Source organism: Sus scrofa, chromosome 12 (genome assembly GCF_000003025.6).
Source record: "Sus scrofa isolate TJ Tabasco breed Duroc chromosome 12, Sscrofa11.1, whole genome shotgun sequence".
Lineage (NCBI taxonomy): Eukaryota > Metazoa > Chordata > Mammalia > Artiodactyla > Suidae > Sus > Sus scrofa.
In genome coordinates, this window is record NC_010454.4 from 6,450,892 (window position 1) to 6,465,373 (window position 14,482).

At 55.4% G+C, this 14,482-nt stretch overlaps 2 protein-coding genes across 7 annotated transcripts in view; one reads left to right on the plus strand and one right to left on the minus strand.

The window, feature by feature from the left end:
- The window catches only part of TMEM104 (transmembrane protein 104), a 54,278-nt gene extending 45,590 nt beyond the window's left edge, over window positions 1-8,688 (minus strand). For 2 of the 3 annotated variants that reach the window (XM_005668623.3, XM_005668622.3), the window contains exons 1-2: window positions 8,562-8,653; window positions 7,785-7,931 (exon numbers count right to left, since the gene is read on the minus strand). In XM_005668623.3, the coding sequence (XP_005668680.1) occupies window positions 7,785-7,829 (45 nt within the window). In that variant the 5' untranslated portion in view covers window positions 7,830-7,931; window positions 8,562-8,653. Of the gene's footprint in view, window positions 1-7,784; window positions 7,932-8,561 lie in introns of all 3 variants that reach the window. The other variant, XM_003131226.4, reaches the window with a different exon arrangement.
- On the plus strand, window positions 8,782-13,345 carry NAT9 (N-acetyltransferase 9 (putative)). 4 transcript variants are annotated; one of them, NM_001195360.1, is given in 7 exon segments: window positions 8,849-8,856; window positions 9,773-9,858; window positions 10,729-10,838; window positions 11,373-11,516; window positions 12,349-12,408; window positions 12,603-12,697; window positions 12,821-13,345. In NM_001195360.1, coding segments are annotated over 6 exon segments (621 nt in total). In that variant the 5' UTR covers window positions 8,849-8,856; window positions 9,773-9,781; the 3' UTR covers window positions 12,956-13,345.

Genomic DNA, 14,482 nt, shown 5'->3' on the forward strand with positions numbered 1-14,482 from the left:
GAGGATGTGGGTTCGATCCCCGGGCCCCACTCAGAGAGCTAAGGATCCCGGGTTGCTATGAGATGTGGTGTAGGTTGTGGACACGGCTTGGATCTAGCGTTTGGTGGGGCTGTGGTGTGAGCCAGGATTTGACCCCTAGCCTGGGAACATCCATAGGCCTCAGGTGCAGCCCTAAAAAAAAAATCTTTGCAAATTCACCCTTTTAAAGTACACAGGAGTTTTTAATCATAAGTTCTACAACCAGCACCCATCTAACTGCATTTCATCACCCCACAAAGAAACGCCCTACCCACCGGCAGCCACTCCCCCCGCCTCGCCCGAACCACCCCCCCCAACCAACCTCCCAGAAGAACTGCTGGGTCACTGACTTCAGGGCTTTCTTTCTTTCTTTTTTTTTTCCTTCTTTTTAGGGCCACACCTGCGGCATATGGAGGTTCCCAGGCTAGGGGTCAAATCAGAGCTGCAGCTGCCGCCCTACGCCACAGCCACGCCAGATCCGAGCCGCTTCTGCAAACTAGGCTGCAACTTGTGGCAACGCCAGATCCTTAACCCGCTGAGCAAGGCCAGGGGTGGAACCCTCATCCTCAAGGACACCATGCCGGGTTCTTAACTGACTGAGCCACAACGGAACTCCCTGGTTTTAAGCTTAACTCTAGTTCGCACCAACCTGACTCCAGCTCAGCTGCTTAGGGACTGCCTTTTCAAGATCTCGAGCTTGAAGCCGCTCTGTCCCGAAGTCCCTGCCTTCCACCCCCACCGACCCGCCTTTGTCCTGATCAGGACGTCTAGCCGCCGCCCTCCCTACCCAGGCCGCGGCCTCCATCGTGGCCTCACACGCATGCTCCCGCATCATGGACAACTGGCTGGTTCCAGGAAGCACACTCTGCCTGCAGCTCCCCCCACCCTCCCCGTTCTAACCTTTCAGACCCCCCAGCCTTGGGGACGACCCTGCACCCACTTCCTGGACTCCCTAAGGTGAAGATGCAGAGGGCTCCCGGAATGACTTTAAAACTCTAACGATGAGTCCCGTGACAGATGGCGGTCCCCGCTACTCCTGTGGTTCGGCAGCATCAGATTCTCTTCCTTGCTGCAGACGTCTGAGCAGTTCCCTTGTAAAGGCTCAAACCTCACGCCCAAGCCCCAGACCCGCGGCTCCCACCGGTCTCCAATGCTATGGAGGGGACAGAGGCCATCTGACGAGCACCCCCCCAGCCTCACTCCTACCCAGCGTCCACCTCCTCCCTCCCGCCTCGGGGAACACGTGTGCTTCCTCCTTGCTGAGGTTCCGCCCTGCACCTGTGCTGAGCTCGGCTCCCCTTTCTGGAACCTTCTCCTCCTATAAACTCTTCCCCTCTGCCTGCAAATGTTCTCAACATCTCAAAACATGGCCCTCTCATTTCCCTTAACAAAACACCTTGAAGAAGCAACCTATATCCTCTGCCTTCATCGCCAAGGTCCTGCACCTGTGGTTTCCATTCCCAGGACTCCTTGGAAATGGCATTCTTAAAAATGACAATGGGAGTTCCTGCTGTGGCACAGTGGGTCAAGGAACCACTGCAGCCGGCTCGGGTTGCTGTGGAGGTTTGGGTGCAATCCCTGGGCCATTGCCGTGCGTTAAGGATCTGGCGTTGCTGCAGCTGTGGCAGAGCTCCCAGCTGTGGCTTGGATTCGACGCGGGCCTGGGAACTTGCATATGCCACAGGTGCGGCCGAAAACCAAACGAAAAACAAAGATGCAAACAAAACAAAACACTACCCCTCTGGACACACCTACCCAGCTCTCATTTTCAATTCCCCTTTCTTAGAAATGTGCCCTTTTCTACAGTTCAACTTTTTTTCTAAAAGAACGATGTGTTGCAATTGAAATCAGAAACACACACGTTAGGGTCCATTCTCAGATCAGCCTCAGTCAGATTGAAAAAAAAAAAAAGCAAGATAAGGAGCATCACCAAGCACTTTGGGGCCCTGGACAGGGAGGCCGGAAGGGCTGGGCAGTGGGGAGGGCGGGCCAGGCTTCCGGGCAGGTGGCCCTTGGCCCCCTGAGTGCTGGACAAACAGGGTGAGGGCTTCTAGGAGAGAGGGAGCCACTCTTCCCAGGACCCGTTTACACCTGGCCAGGCCCCCCAGTTCCCACTCATTATTCGGGGCCCCTTCGCATGCTGCTCCCACCACAAAGCCCCCCACTCCCAAGGTCCTGGGGCAAGAACGTTTCTCATGCCTTCCTTTGGGTTTTCGATGCTGATGTGCTTATCTTTTCCCTGCCTTTCAATCTGAAGCTTCTCAGAGTTCCTGTTGTGGCGCAGTGGAAACAAATCCTACAAGGAACCACGAGGATGCAGGTTCAATCCCTAGCCTCGCTCAGTGGGTTAAGGATCTGGTGTTGCTATGAGCTGCGGTGTAGGTTGCACACTTGGCTTGGTCCGGCATTGCTGTGACTGTGGCTGTGGCTGTGGCTGTGGTGTAGGCCAGCAGCTGTAGCTCTGATTCGACCCCTAGCCTGGGAACTTCCATATGTCATGGGTGTGGCCCTAAAAAAAAAAAAAAAAAAAAAAAAAAGTAAATCTGAGGCTTCTGTGGCTGCGACCTGTATCTCACCTCTCTCTGCATTTCTTGGGGTGCCTGGCCCCTGGCCTCAAGATGGGGGTCTGCCCGGAGCCTGACCACCTTCCTCCCATTTCACTTGCTTTTATTTTTTTTGTTTTTCTTGGTTTTGCTTTTGCCCCATTTTAAACATCACATTCTCGAGTTGACCCCAGGGACAGATCCCAGAAGGATTAAGACGCGTTTGAAGCGTCCTCCTTGAGCTCCTGATGGCGTGGCTCCCCGCTGAAGCCTGGCCCAGGGTGGTGTGAGAATCAGTGTGACGGCAACCGAACTGGAAGCCCCCAGTGTTGTCTTTTCACAAATGTGAACGTCTACAAACTAACTCCGACTTTTGCAGGGGTTAATTTCAGCCAGAGGTGGGTAGAGCTGAGCGGGGCGGCGAGGGATCCGTCAGCCGAGCTCTGCTCATTCGCTCACTGATTCAACAACTACGGAGAGCCTGGTCCTGGCCCTGCGCTGAGAGCTGGGGGACAACAGTGGGCACGACAGACAGGGGCCTTGACCTCGAGCAGGAGCAGGACACAGACAAGAAGACTATGATGACTGCCTGGGAGAAGTGTTTGAAGGAAAGAACCAGGGTGCCGTGACAAAGAATAACAGGGAAGTGCTTCAAACAGGTGCGCACAGAAGGCCTCGGGAGGACATTCAAGCTGGGACCTGAGGCTGAGCAGGAGTCGCCCAGACAAAGGGCCAGAGCAGAGCCCGGCAGGTAGAAAGGCCTCAGGATGGCGAGAGGGAGGGGTGGCCCGGGGAACTCTGAGGCCGGCGTGGCTGAAGCAGAGCAAGTCAGGCTGCAGGTGGGCTCATGGTCCTGGTGCAGGGGGACAGGGGATAGGGAAACGCTAAGAGGCCAGGCCCCAGTCCCTGACCTAACAGCTGATCTCCTGGCATACTGCTTTCACAAGCAGTGCCATGATGAAGGCTAGAACCTTCTTCCTTTATGACCACACCCACGGCGCATGGAAGTTCCCAAGCCAGGGACTGAATCTGAGCTGCCAGCTGCAGCAACGCTGGATCCTTTAACCCTCTGTGCAGGCTGGGGATTGAACCTGTACCTCAGCAGCGACCCAAGGCACTGCAGTTGGATTCTTAACCTACTGTGCCATGGCGGGAACTCCTAGAATCGTTATTTCTTTATAGAAAATGGCCCTGGTGATGGTTCTTGTGATAAAAGTAAAAAGAGAGGAAAGAGGCCTAAGAAAGTGATGGTTCTTAGCCAAAAATTTTAGGCAGAAATTAAGTAGCACAAGAGGCATTGTGAACTCAGGGATGCCTGAAGGTCTTGGGATGTAAATGTCCCAAGGGTCTAGGAGTTCCCATGTGGCTCAGTGGAAACGAATCTGACCAGCATCCATGAGGATGCAGGTTCAATCCTTGGCCTTGCTCAATGGATTAAGGATCCTGCGTTGCTGTGGCTGTGGTGTAGGCCAGCAGCTACAGCTCTGATTCAACCTCTAGCCTGGGAACCTCCATATGCCACAGATGTGGCCCTAAAACAAACAAACAAACAAACAAAAGTCAAAGGTCATGTTGTCAAGCAGGGCTTCTCAGTCCGAGCACTGCTGACTTTTGAGATTGGTTGGGGGGCCTGTTCTGTGAATTGCAGGATGTTTAGCAGCCTCTCTGGCCTCCACCCACTGGAAGCCTGCCCCCCGGACTCCCCCGTGTTGTGACGGTCAAAATGTCTCCAGACAAGAATGAAATAATGCCATTTGCAGCAGCATGAACGGAACTAGAGACTCATACTGAGTGAAATAAGTCAGAGAGAAAAAGACAAATACCATATGATATCACTTCTATCTGGAATCTAATATACAGCACAAATGAACCTTTCCACAGAAAAGAAAATCATGGACTTGGAGAAGAGACTTGTGGTTGCCAAGGGGGAGGAGGAGGAAGAGGGTGGCTGGGGAGCTTGGAGTTCATAGATACAAACTATTGCCTTTGGAATGGATTAGCAATGAGATCCTGCTGTGTAGCCCTGGGAACTGTGTCTAGTCACTTATGATGGAGCATGATAATATGAGAAAACAGAATGTGTACATGTATGTGTAACTGGGTCACCAGGCTGTACAGTAGGAAAAAAAATTGTATTGGGGAAATAACTATTAAAAAATAATAATAATAAAATGGAAAAAAAAATTTAAAAACATCTCCGAACATTGCCAGATGTCCCCTGGGAGGCAGGAGTGCCACCAGCTGAGAACCACTGCTGATAAAGACACAATGAAATAAACACACTCCCAACGGAAAGTTCAAGTAAATCTCAGTAAAAAAAGACCCTGCAAGAACTTGACAGAGAAGTTAATTGGGGACCAACTGTGGCAGTTAGGAGCAGAAAGGGGTGATCCCATTTGTCTTGGGTTGTTGCTGTTTTTTCCTTCTGAAGCCAGCACTCTGGGCCTGGCAGGGCTGCGGGGAGCCCTGTGTGGCTTTTCCACCTTCCTGGCCAGAGTTCAAGCCTCTTTACCGCCAGTAAAAGTGATCGGTAAGGACTAATCTCAAGGAGCAGAGCAGGAGGCAGGAAGCAAACCCGAGCTGAGCCACAGGCGGCGGCAGGGGGTGGGGAGGGAGGCAGTTTCGGGGCAGGAGCGGGGAGATGATCTCTTCTGCCAGTCGGGTGACGCTCAGCACAGCCAGCCTCCTGGGAGGCTGCGGTTTCAATGCAAACCGAGCTTCCTCTGGTTCTCTGCTGAGAAGGCACAGTCCTATCCCTTGGGCTGGCTGACGTGCCCCAGCCGCAAGCCCTAGGAGGTTCAGGGCAGGACCCCAGCGGCCTCGCCCACACGTGTGCACGAGGCAGGGGTCACAGGCACCTTTCAACAGCTTCCCCAACGACAGCTGTCAAAGGAAGCAGGGCAGCAGAGACGCAGAAGCAACAAGGAGGCTTTCAGGCTATCAAACAAGCGCTCTTTCCTTCGAAAGCAACGGCAATGATCTTAGGCAAGACGTCTGGCAGGAGGCGGCCTCAGCGGCTGCCCTCTTGTAAGCGGTGACCCCTACTTCCTCTATTTGCATCACACGACCCCTTCAGGCCTGAGCCACTTGTGGTCCCCAGAAATGGGGAAAGAGACACACCTGTTCTAAGACCACTTATGGGGGTGCTACGGGCCTGAGCCACGCATGTCCAGCACTACTGTTGAGAGGGTTGATCATCCGAGGCCCTTGCGGGCTCGTCTGCTTGTTACAAAGAGTTTCCGCGGGATCATGCAGGCTAAGGCAAACGCCCCGACCCTGAGTGGAAGAGAACTCAGGACAGGGCAACGCAGAGGCAGGGAGAGACCCTGGGCCAGCAGAGACCAGGTCATAGGCGGATGCACTGCTCAGGGTCTTAGTCTCCTGGAGCGGGCTCCGCCCACATGGTGCTAAGCAGGGCAACTCAAAGCAGCATCTGCAGGCAAGGCCCACCCGCTGCCTCTCCAGGGTCAACAGATGGTGCACCTCATGCCTCCCCCATCCCTGGTCTCACTTGGGGCCAAGACCCACTCTCCCTCGATGGCAGAGTTAAAGAAATCTCAGGTAGAGGGCGTGTTCTCTGCTCTTAAACTCATCCTCAGCACCCCCGGTTGTCCCCTCACTTCTCTCTTCACTGGCAGGATACGATAAGAGAGTGGGCGTGGAGTCACGGCCATGCCCAGGGTAGGCCCTTGAGCACAGATCTTCAACAAAACCCAACGCATAGGAACTGGAGAGAAAAAGTGTTTAAAGAGCGGAACCCACTGGAGTTCCCGTCGTGGCACAGCAGTTAACGAACTTCGACTAGTATCCATGAGGACTTGGGTTCAATCCCTGGCCTCACTCCGTGGGTTAAGGATCTGGCGTTGCCATGAGCTGTGGTGCAGGTCACAAACGCAGCTCGGATCCCAAGTTGCTGGGCTGTAGCATAGGCTGGCAGCTACAGCTCCAATTTGACCCCCCACATGGGGGGAAAAAAGAGGCAAAGAAAAAAAAAAAAGCAGAACCCACTGAGGCGTTTAGGTCTCACTGCCCCATTTCCTGTGGGCACATGCTGACAAATGAAATGATTACCGAACAGCTGGAGGCACAAGAAAAGTAGGCCCGTCAGAGACTTTCCTTCTTAACACCCAGTTATAGAAATAACTCATCTCCTCGCCGCTAGGCTTACAGCTGTTGTAAGATGAAGCAGGAACCTGGGTGATTTCTATGGACATGTCCTTACTGATCCCAAGGAGGCTGTGAGCTGTTACACAATCCCACACATGACATGAGAGGGACACGAGTCCGCTCATTTCCAGGTTCAAGACAGACTTCCCTCATAAATTACAGAGATGGAGGAGGTGCCCCTGGTGCTACACAGGCAAGGCACAGATCCAGCCGGAAGACCTAGTGGGAGGAAGAGTTTGGACCTGCTGTTCTCAGCCATGTCTCCTTAGCTGTCACCCCACAGCTCTGGAGTCTGTGAGGCTGGCTAGCAGAAACAGATCAGGGATCCCCAGGCCAGAAAGGTAAGTGCAAAGCAGGGCAGCTGTTTCAGGTTGGGCACTTTCTAGAAGGAGGACTCTGGCTGCTTAAGGCAGTGCTGCCTTTCCTTGGGATCCTTGGCAGCAACAGGAATCAATCATTCGATTATTCCAGTCTTCCTGCTACTTATCCGTGATGTAATCGTGACCAATCTTCTACTACACAAAGAAGATAAACTGAACGTGTGTGTGCGAGGGGTAACACAGACCCAAGAGAGGGAGAAATCAATCATTCTAATTGTTCTAATTACAGACTGCACCAAACTGCATTGGAGGTCTCTGTGAGCTTTCTCTGCCTCTTACGCCATCCAAGACTATAAAAGTTGTGCAACTTAAAATTCAGCTAAGAACCATAGTGGTTGCAGACTGCTAAGATGAGCAAAACCCAGAGTCGACGGCCAACAGCCACTGTCCATAGGAACTGGCCGCATGGGCTGAAAATGGTGGCAGTCCTGAGATAAATACCATAAAGAGCTAGCAAGAGGCAGTTTGGTTTTCTTGACCACTCTCTGATGGACACTCAAACAGGGACCAAACCTGCCTCTCACAATATGGTCACCGTGGCTACTGCTGGATGGGGTCCCCAGACTCCAGCTCTGAAAGCGCTGGGCTCACAATTACAGTCCACAGGAAGCAGCGTGCTTCTCTAGAAGCCAGAGGCACCGATGTAGGCAAGACAGGCTCCCAAAGTAAAACTCACGTAGGGAGAATAGAGCTCTCCGGTCTCGGTGATTTCACCCGCCATTTCCAAAGGTGAAGAAGGGTCCCTCGGTAGCCAAGCTCCCCTCTGTGCGGTGGTGGTGGTGGCGGTGATGGTGGCGGTGGTGGCGGCGGCTGCTGCGGCTCCCTAAGAAAAGAGCAGGCTTCAACTTTCTGATGGACCTAAATGCGGGTGGGGGGATGTCTGCAGAGCCGCTCCCTTCCCATCGTTTAATCAGACATTTACAGCCTCGATATCTGTCACAAGACAGCCCGGAGGGAAGGGTCTCCCTGTATGATGACTGAGTGGTTTCTTTTAACTTTCTCCTTGCTGAGTAGTTTCTTCTAAATTTCTCCTTGCTGTGCAGGCATGAATGTATTCCAAGCCGCTCAGACTCCAAGTGATTTAGGACGCTTCAGAAGCCACTAAGTCTCACCCACTACAAGGGTCCCCTTTACACACTCTGGATAACCCCATTTGATGCCGGAACAGCGAGCTCACTACCACCCAGGGCAGCTAGTGACTGTCTGCCTCCTCCGCCTAGGGCAAAGAGTTGGAGGTTTTCTTAGGTCGCCGACAACCCAACTCTTGCCCCAAAGCCTCTCCTTCTTAACGAGGCCTCCACTCCACGTCCCCCGACCTGCCTTAGGGCTCCCCGCACTGCCCGTCTTCTCAAGAGCCCTCCTCCGATCCTCTCCCCCATTTTCTCCCCCCTCCTAGAGAAGCCTCGAGTCCGGCACGACCCCAGTCCATCCCACCCTCCGGCCGGCCCGACACCTGCAGCGCAGCTTGCTCCGAGCCGCCGCGGCCACCGCCTCCAGCCCCTGGGTTGCTGCCGGCGCCAGCTGTCCCGCACCAGCGCCTGCAGCGCGCATGCGCCCGCGCCGGGAGCCCACCTTTTCTGCGCGCGCCTCGGGCGGGGCGCGCGGCGCTGATTGGGCGAGGCGCGCAGCGCTGATTGGACTCCTCGCGGAGGCGGGACCGGGATTGGGCCCCGGCGGCTGCCGTCTGCGTGGCGGAAGAGGGCGGGGTGCGGTGCTACGCGCATGCGGGAGGAAAGGCCGTCAGCCAGGTAGGAAAGCGGGGCTGGGTGGAAGAGGCGTTTGACGCCTGTTGGGGACTCATTCTTCTTACGAGGAGTGGGTGTGAACTTGGTCGTCCCGGGGCTTCAGTGGTTGCGGGAGTTCGAGAAGAGGAGCCTATAACTCCTCACAAAGGGGAAGGGACTGAGGCCTTGGGCCTGTCTCACCCTAGCGCGGCCGGGGAGGCCCAGACGGCTTGGGGGGCAGGAAGAGGGAGGGCGGGAGCCTAGTGGGGTGGTCGCTGGGAAATAGGTTTAAGACAGGGCTGGAAATTGATTCTGGGTGGAGTCTCAAGACTGGGGCAAGCAAGGGGAATTTTGTTGACAAGTCTTGCTGTTAAGGTGTGAGGCATGGACGTTCTGGGAGATGGGGTGGAAAGGATGGGCAGAAAAGGCAGCCCATGCTTGGCGCCTTGGCATGCGAGCCCAGGATTGTTTAATTATCTTTAACCAGCTTGGTTCCCCTTCTTGCAAGGGGAGTCGTGTCCTCTGAAATGTTTGGAAAGAAAGACGGAGAGTTCCCGTTGTGGCTCAGCGGTAACAAACCCAACTGCTATCCGTGAAGTTGCGGGTTCCATTCCTGGCCTGGCTCAGTGGGTTAAGGATCTGGAGTTGCCCTGAACTGTGGATGCGACTCGGATCCTGCGTTGTTTTGGTTGTGGCTGTGGTGTAGGCCGGCAGCTGCAGCTTGGATTCAGCACCTAGCCTGGGAACTTCCATATGCTGCAGGTGCGGCCCTAAAAAGGGGAAAAAAAAAAAAAAAAAAAAAAAAAGGAAGAAAGAAAGATGGAGGTTCTTCTAATAACTTAGCCTCAGGAGGCATTTAGTGAATTAAGAACTGGGGCTCCCGCCTACTCTAAGTGGAAGGAAACTCAGGGTCCTGAAATCTTTGCCCTCCCCCCCACAGGCTGCTACCATGAGGTTAAATCAGAACACCTTGCTTCTGGGAAAGAAGGTGGTGCTGGTACCCTACACCCCGGAGCATGTGCCTAGGTAATCATTCACCTGACACTGGGCACAGGCCAGCTGTCCAAGGTACAGCGAGGAGGTCAGCCTGCCTTAGCCCAGTTCTCAGGGGTTGTTTTCTCTAAGAGGGAGAAACATTGATGTGAGAAGTAGTTACAGGAAAAAAGTGAAAACCAAAGTCACCCATCCCCCTGTTTCCTCCTTTCACCCCCTCAGCTTCCTTCTTGGCCTTTTGGCCAGGAATAATTGTATGTAAACCAAATGTGTGCAAGGAAAAAAAGGTATTATTTTCTCGTGTAGTTATTTATCAATGAGTACCGTTCCTCTGGCCAGTGACTGGGCTCGATTCTTAGAGACTAAATGTTAGTGTGTCATAAACCTGAGCCGATGGGTTGGTGTGATGTCTGCTGTTTGAAAGGCCGGGACTGAGTTGCAGGGTGGGACTCTGGGGCTTGTTGGCAGATGTCTGGTGGATGAGGAGGTTGGTGCTGTAGGCGGGTATTTTTACTTGTAGTTTTCCTTTTGGGGAGTCCCATTGCCCACCCTTGTGGAGGTCGGTCCAGCCTTCTTTGCGGAGTTCACCTTGCCACTCTTTCCCCTCAGGAATCTGAGGAATGTTTAGCTCCAGACTGCTCCCCCGTATTGACCTCTGAGACAGGAGAGGAAGCTGGACAGAAGGAACTGGCTCCTGCTATTCTCTTTGGGCGTAGCCTGCCTCTCATTCTCGTGCCCGTGGACTTCTGCTATAGGAGCAGTTTTAACCCTTTCTTGGCTCTGAGCCCTCTGTTGGCCCTGTGGGGTTCACCTCTCGACCATCTGTTTCTTCATCTCATCAAGTGTCAGATCGTGCTTCTGGAGAAGGCCTGCATGCCAAAGGCCATCCCTCCGTCCCTGCAGGTACCATGAGTGGATGAAATCAGAGGAGCTGCAGCGTTTGACAGCGTCTGAGCCGCTGACCCTGGAGCAGGAGTACGCGATGCAGCAGAGCTGGCGGGAAGATGCGGACAGTGAGAAGTGGAGACCCTGGGTGGGTCGTGGGAGGGTCATGGGAGGATTCCAGAGGCCATCTCAGCCTCCCTCCCTTTCCCATTCCCAGCTGTAGCCCTGCTGGGGCCACAGAAATTTCACAAAAAGCACTTGGGGAAAAGCCTGGGAGGTGCCTGAAACCCTCGTCCTCCGAGGCCCACTGAAGCCGGTCCCTGTGGCCGACGCTTCTGTTTTCTTCCCACTCACTGCACCAGGCGTGGGAGGATTGAGAGACAGGAAGGCATTTTGGGCTCTGGCTGTAAATGGAGGCCCTTGGCACCATGTGGTTACTGCTCTGACTGGCCGGCTCTCTGAGGATACAGTTGCTCTTTGGAGAAGGGCATTGTTTCCTGCACCAGGCAGATCTTGGGCTTGGTCACCAGCTGAAGGAAGTGCCGGCTCCCCTTCTCTGCCAGACTCAGGGACAGCAGAAGTTCTCTGGTTTGGGTAGGAAGGCTGTTCTCGCTGCACTTCTCTGGGGCGTGTCGCTGCTAACCCTTCGCCTCCCTCGGCAGAGTGCACCTTCATCGTGCTGGCTGCAGAGAAGTGGCAGGGCCAGCCAGGCCCCAGTGAAGAGAGCTGCATGGCTGGAGACGTGAACCTCTTCCTCACAGATCTAGGGGACCCCTCCCTGGGGGAGATTGAGGTCATGATTGCAGGTTCGTTTCCCCCCGCCTCCCCTGGCCCTGCCCCTCCCTTCTGGCCCTCAGATCTGCTGAACTTGAAGGCAGCCATGGCACTCAGCTCCGTGGGAGGCTCCTAGCTGGCAGGCTACTACCTGGCACCTTGTTAGCGGTGTGGCTCACCCCTGGTGGTTCACTGTACTCCCATGTCATCCTTAGCTGTGAACTTAACCTTGGATTTTAGGGCCTTTTTTTTTTTTTTTTTTTTTTTTTTTTTTTTAAGGGCCACACCTGTGGCATATGGAAAGTTCCTGGGCTAGGGGTCGAATTGGAGTTGCAGCTGCCAGCCTACACCACAGCCCCAGAAGCGGGATCCGAACCGCGCCTGCGACCTACATCACAGCTCACGGCAACGTCAGATCCCCACCCACTGAGCAAGGCCAGGGATCGAACCCGCATCCTCGTGGATCCTAGTTGGGTTTGTTTTCCTCTGTGCCACGACGGGAAACTGTAGTCTGCCCCATCCTGGGGGTGGACCGAGGAGTCTCCGGAGAGAAGTGATCCTCCCTGGAGCATCTTTCCCTGTTGGGAAGGAGCCGATCCAGTGCCTGTGTCCATCGGGGTCCTCAGCCTCTTTCTAAGGGGCTGTGCAACTCTCTGCATGGGGCAGCACTCCGAGCTGAAGGGGCCAGCTTTGGGGGCAGATTGCTGGGTGTCTAAGCCGTGAGGCCTCGGTCGAGTCATTTAAGGTCTCTGGGCCTCTGTCTCCTCAGCCACAGAACGGTAATCACACTTGCGAGCCCCCTGGGGCCGTGAGGGTGAAGTGAGCCGGGCACGCAGTGTCAGCGATTGCTGTCCTTCCTCCTAGAGCCCAGCTGCAGGGGCCAGGGCTTGGGCACCGAGGCCGTCCTCATGATGATGGCTTATGGTAAGGGAGGCCAGCTGGGTGGTGGGAAGTGCCTAGACCGTGGGGGGAGGCCCGGTGGGGGCAGGGGGCAGGCAGGCGGTGGGCGCCTCACCTGCAGACCGAGACCGGAGAGGTGGAGGGTGCGGGGGGGTGGGCTGAGCGGGGAGTAAGGCTTCATCCCCAGGCTTGACCCTCTCTCTCATCCCTTCCGAGAGGAGTCACCAAGCTAGGTCTGACCACGTTTGAGGCTAAAATTGGGCAAGAAAATGAACCCAGCATCCGGATGTTCCGCAGGCTGCACTTTGAGCAGGTGAGGATGCTGTGGGTGAGAGGGCGAGGCCCGGGTCTGGGCCGTGCGACCGGGTGGTGCTCTCGCTTGTGGCGGTAACTTAGCCCCCCACCCCCACCCCCCCGCGCTCTCTGGCTTCCGCAGGTGGCCGTGAGCAGTGTCTTCCAGGAGGTGACACTCAGGCTGACAATGAGTGAGCCGGAGCGGCAGTGGCTTCTGGAGCAGACCAGCCATATGCAAGAGAAGCCCTACAGAGATGGGTCCTCAGAGCCCCACTGACAGCTGGCCTCGTGGCCTGGCCACCCTGTGTGAACGGGAGTGTAAGACCAGGCTCCTGCCACAGGAGAATGGAGGGAGCCTCGGGGGCAGATACTCTGGGCCCTGCTCCAGGTTGGAAATCTTTTGGGGGCCCTTCAGACCCTGGGCTGGACTTGCTTGGCCTCCCTTGTGTGGCAGCGTGGCTGAGCCCCTCCAGGGCCAGCCCCTGCTCCTGGCCAACCCTGGACTCTCGGAACCTGGAGCGGATGGCATGAATCCATGGCAGAGGCCAGGGTGGGCGTGGAGCCAGAGTTGAGGGAGGGGCCTGGTGAACAGGCAAGACTTCCTTTTCGCCTGGAAGGCCGGAGGGGCCACCGAGCCTCTGGCCAGGAGTAAAGCCCACTGCCTGCAGCTTGCCGTCTTCTCATTGGGTCCTTGGAGGTGAGCTACCAGGAGGCCCAGCCTCTGGCATCTGGTCCAATGACATGGGGACAGGAATAGCTCAGTCCTCCTCTGTCATCCCACAGAAGCAGATGGGTGTGACCCTGAGAGGTCTGGAAATGAATGCAGTTGGCCCTGGAAGGACAGACAGGTGATCTGGAAAGTGGGCGGGTGTTCTTGCTCCTTTCTCCTCGGAGCCAGTTTTGAGGGTGGAGTTAGTTTTGGTTACAGCTCCTTGTGGCTGGAGTACCCCCCTCCCTCGCTGATGAAGCTTCGGGCCTTCTTTCTGCTCAGTTGCCGGGGTTGCGGGAGGAAGCCGAGGGCCCTCCACCGTCCCTCCCGCAGGCACCTGCGTCCTCTTGCTCTCCACGCATCCTCCACCTCTGGGAGCACTGCACCTGTGGAGGCCACTGGGGGGTGCTAGAGGCACAGATTCGGGAGGGTCAGGCTGCTTGGTGACCAGGGGCTACAGGCAGAGCTGGGCCAAGTCTTCCCACTTCAGAGGGTGGCAGACACCTCTTGACTTCTCAGTATCGCTCATGCCCTCTCATCTTCTAGGGTGGCCATCAAAAAAAGCCAGGCATATTTCAAAACAACTGGAGAACAGACTCTTGAGGGCACCGAGGGCATTTTCAAGGGGTGGAAACGGTCCCAGGCCCCGGGGCTTTTGAGGCGGAGCCAGAACTATGGCTGAGGACTCCCCACTCCCAGGCCTTCTGTTCACATCAGACCACGCCTGGAATCTAAGACATAAACGCTTTGTGCTGGGGCCCCTGGCCCCTCCGCCACTGAGCTTCCTCTTCCTGCCACCTGTCCCCAGCTTAATCACAGTCAGAGTCCTTAGGGTTTCCCCACCCAGCAGGTGAGGTGGGAGGGGTCCCTCCACAGCGCTGTGGGGCAGTCATCAGGCTATTCACGTGCCAGGGACCTCCATCAGGGGTCAAAGTGTGGTGGCAAGGGTGGGGTGCCCCCCCCTCCAGGCCCAGCCTAACTGTGATTGGTATTGTGGTAAGGGTTTTGGAAGGTTCCTGTGAACAGTGGTGGAATTCAAATCTTAACCAGGTAGAGATGGCCAGATAGTGATTTGTCCTTCTCTTAACCCTGAGG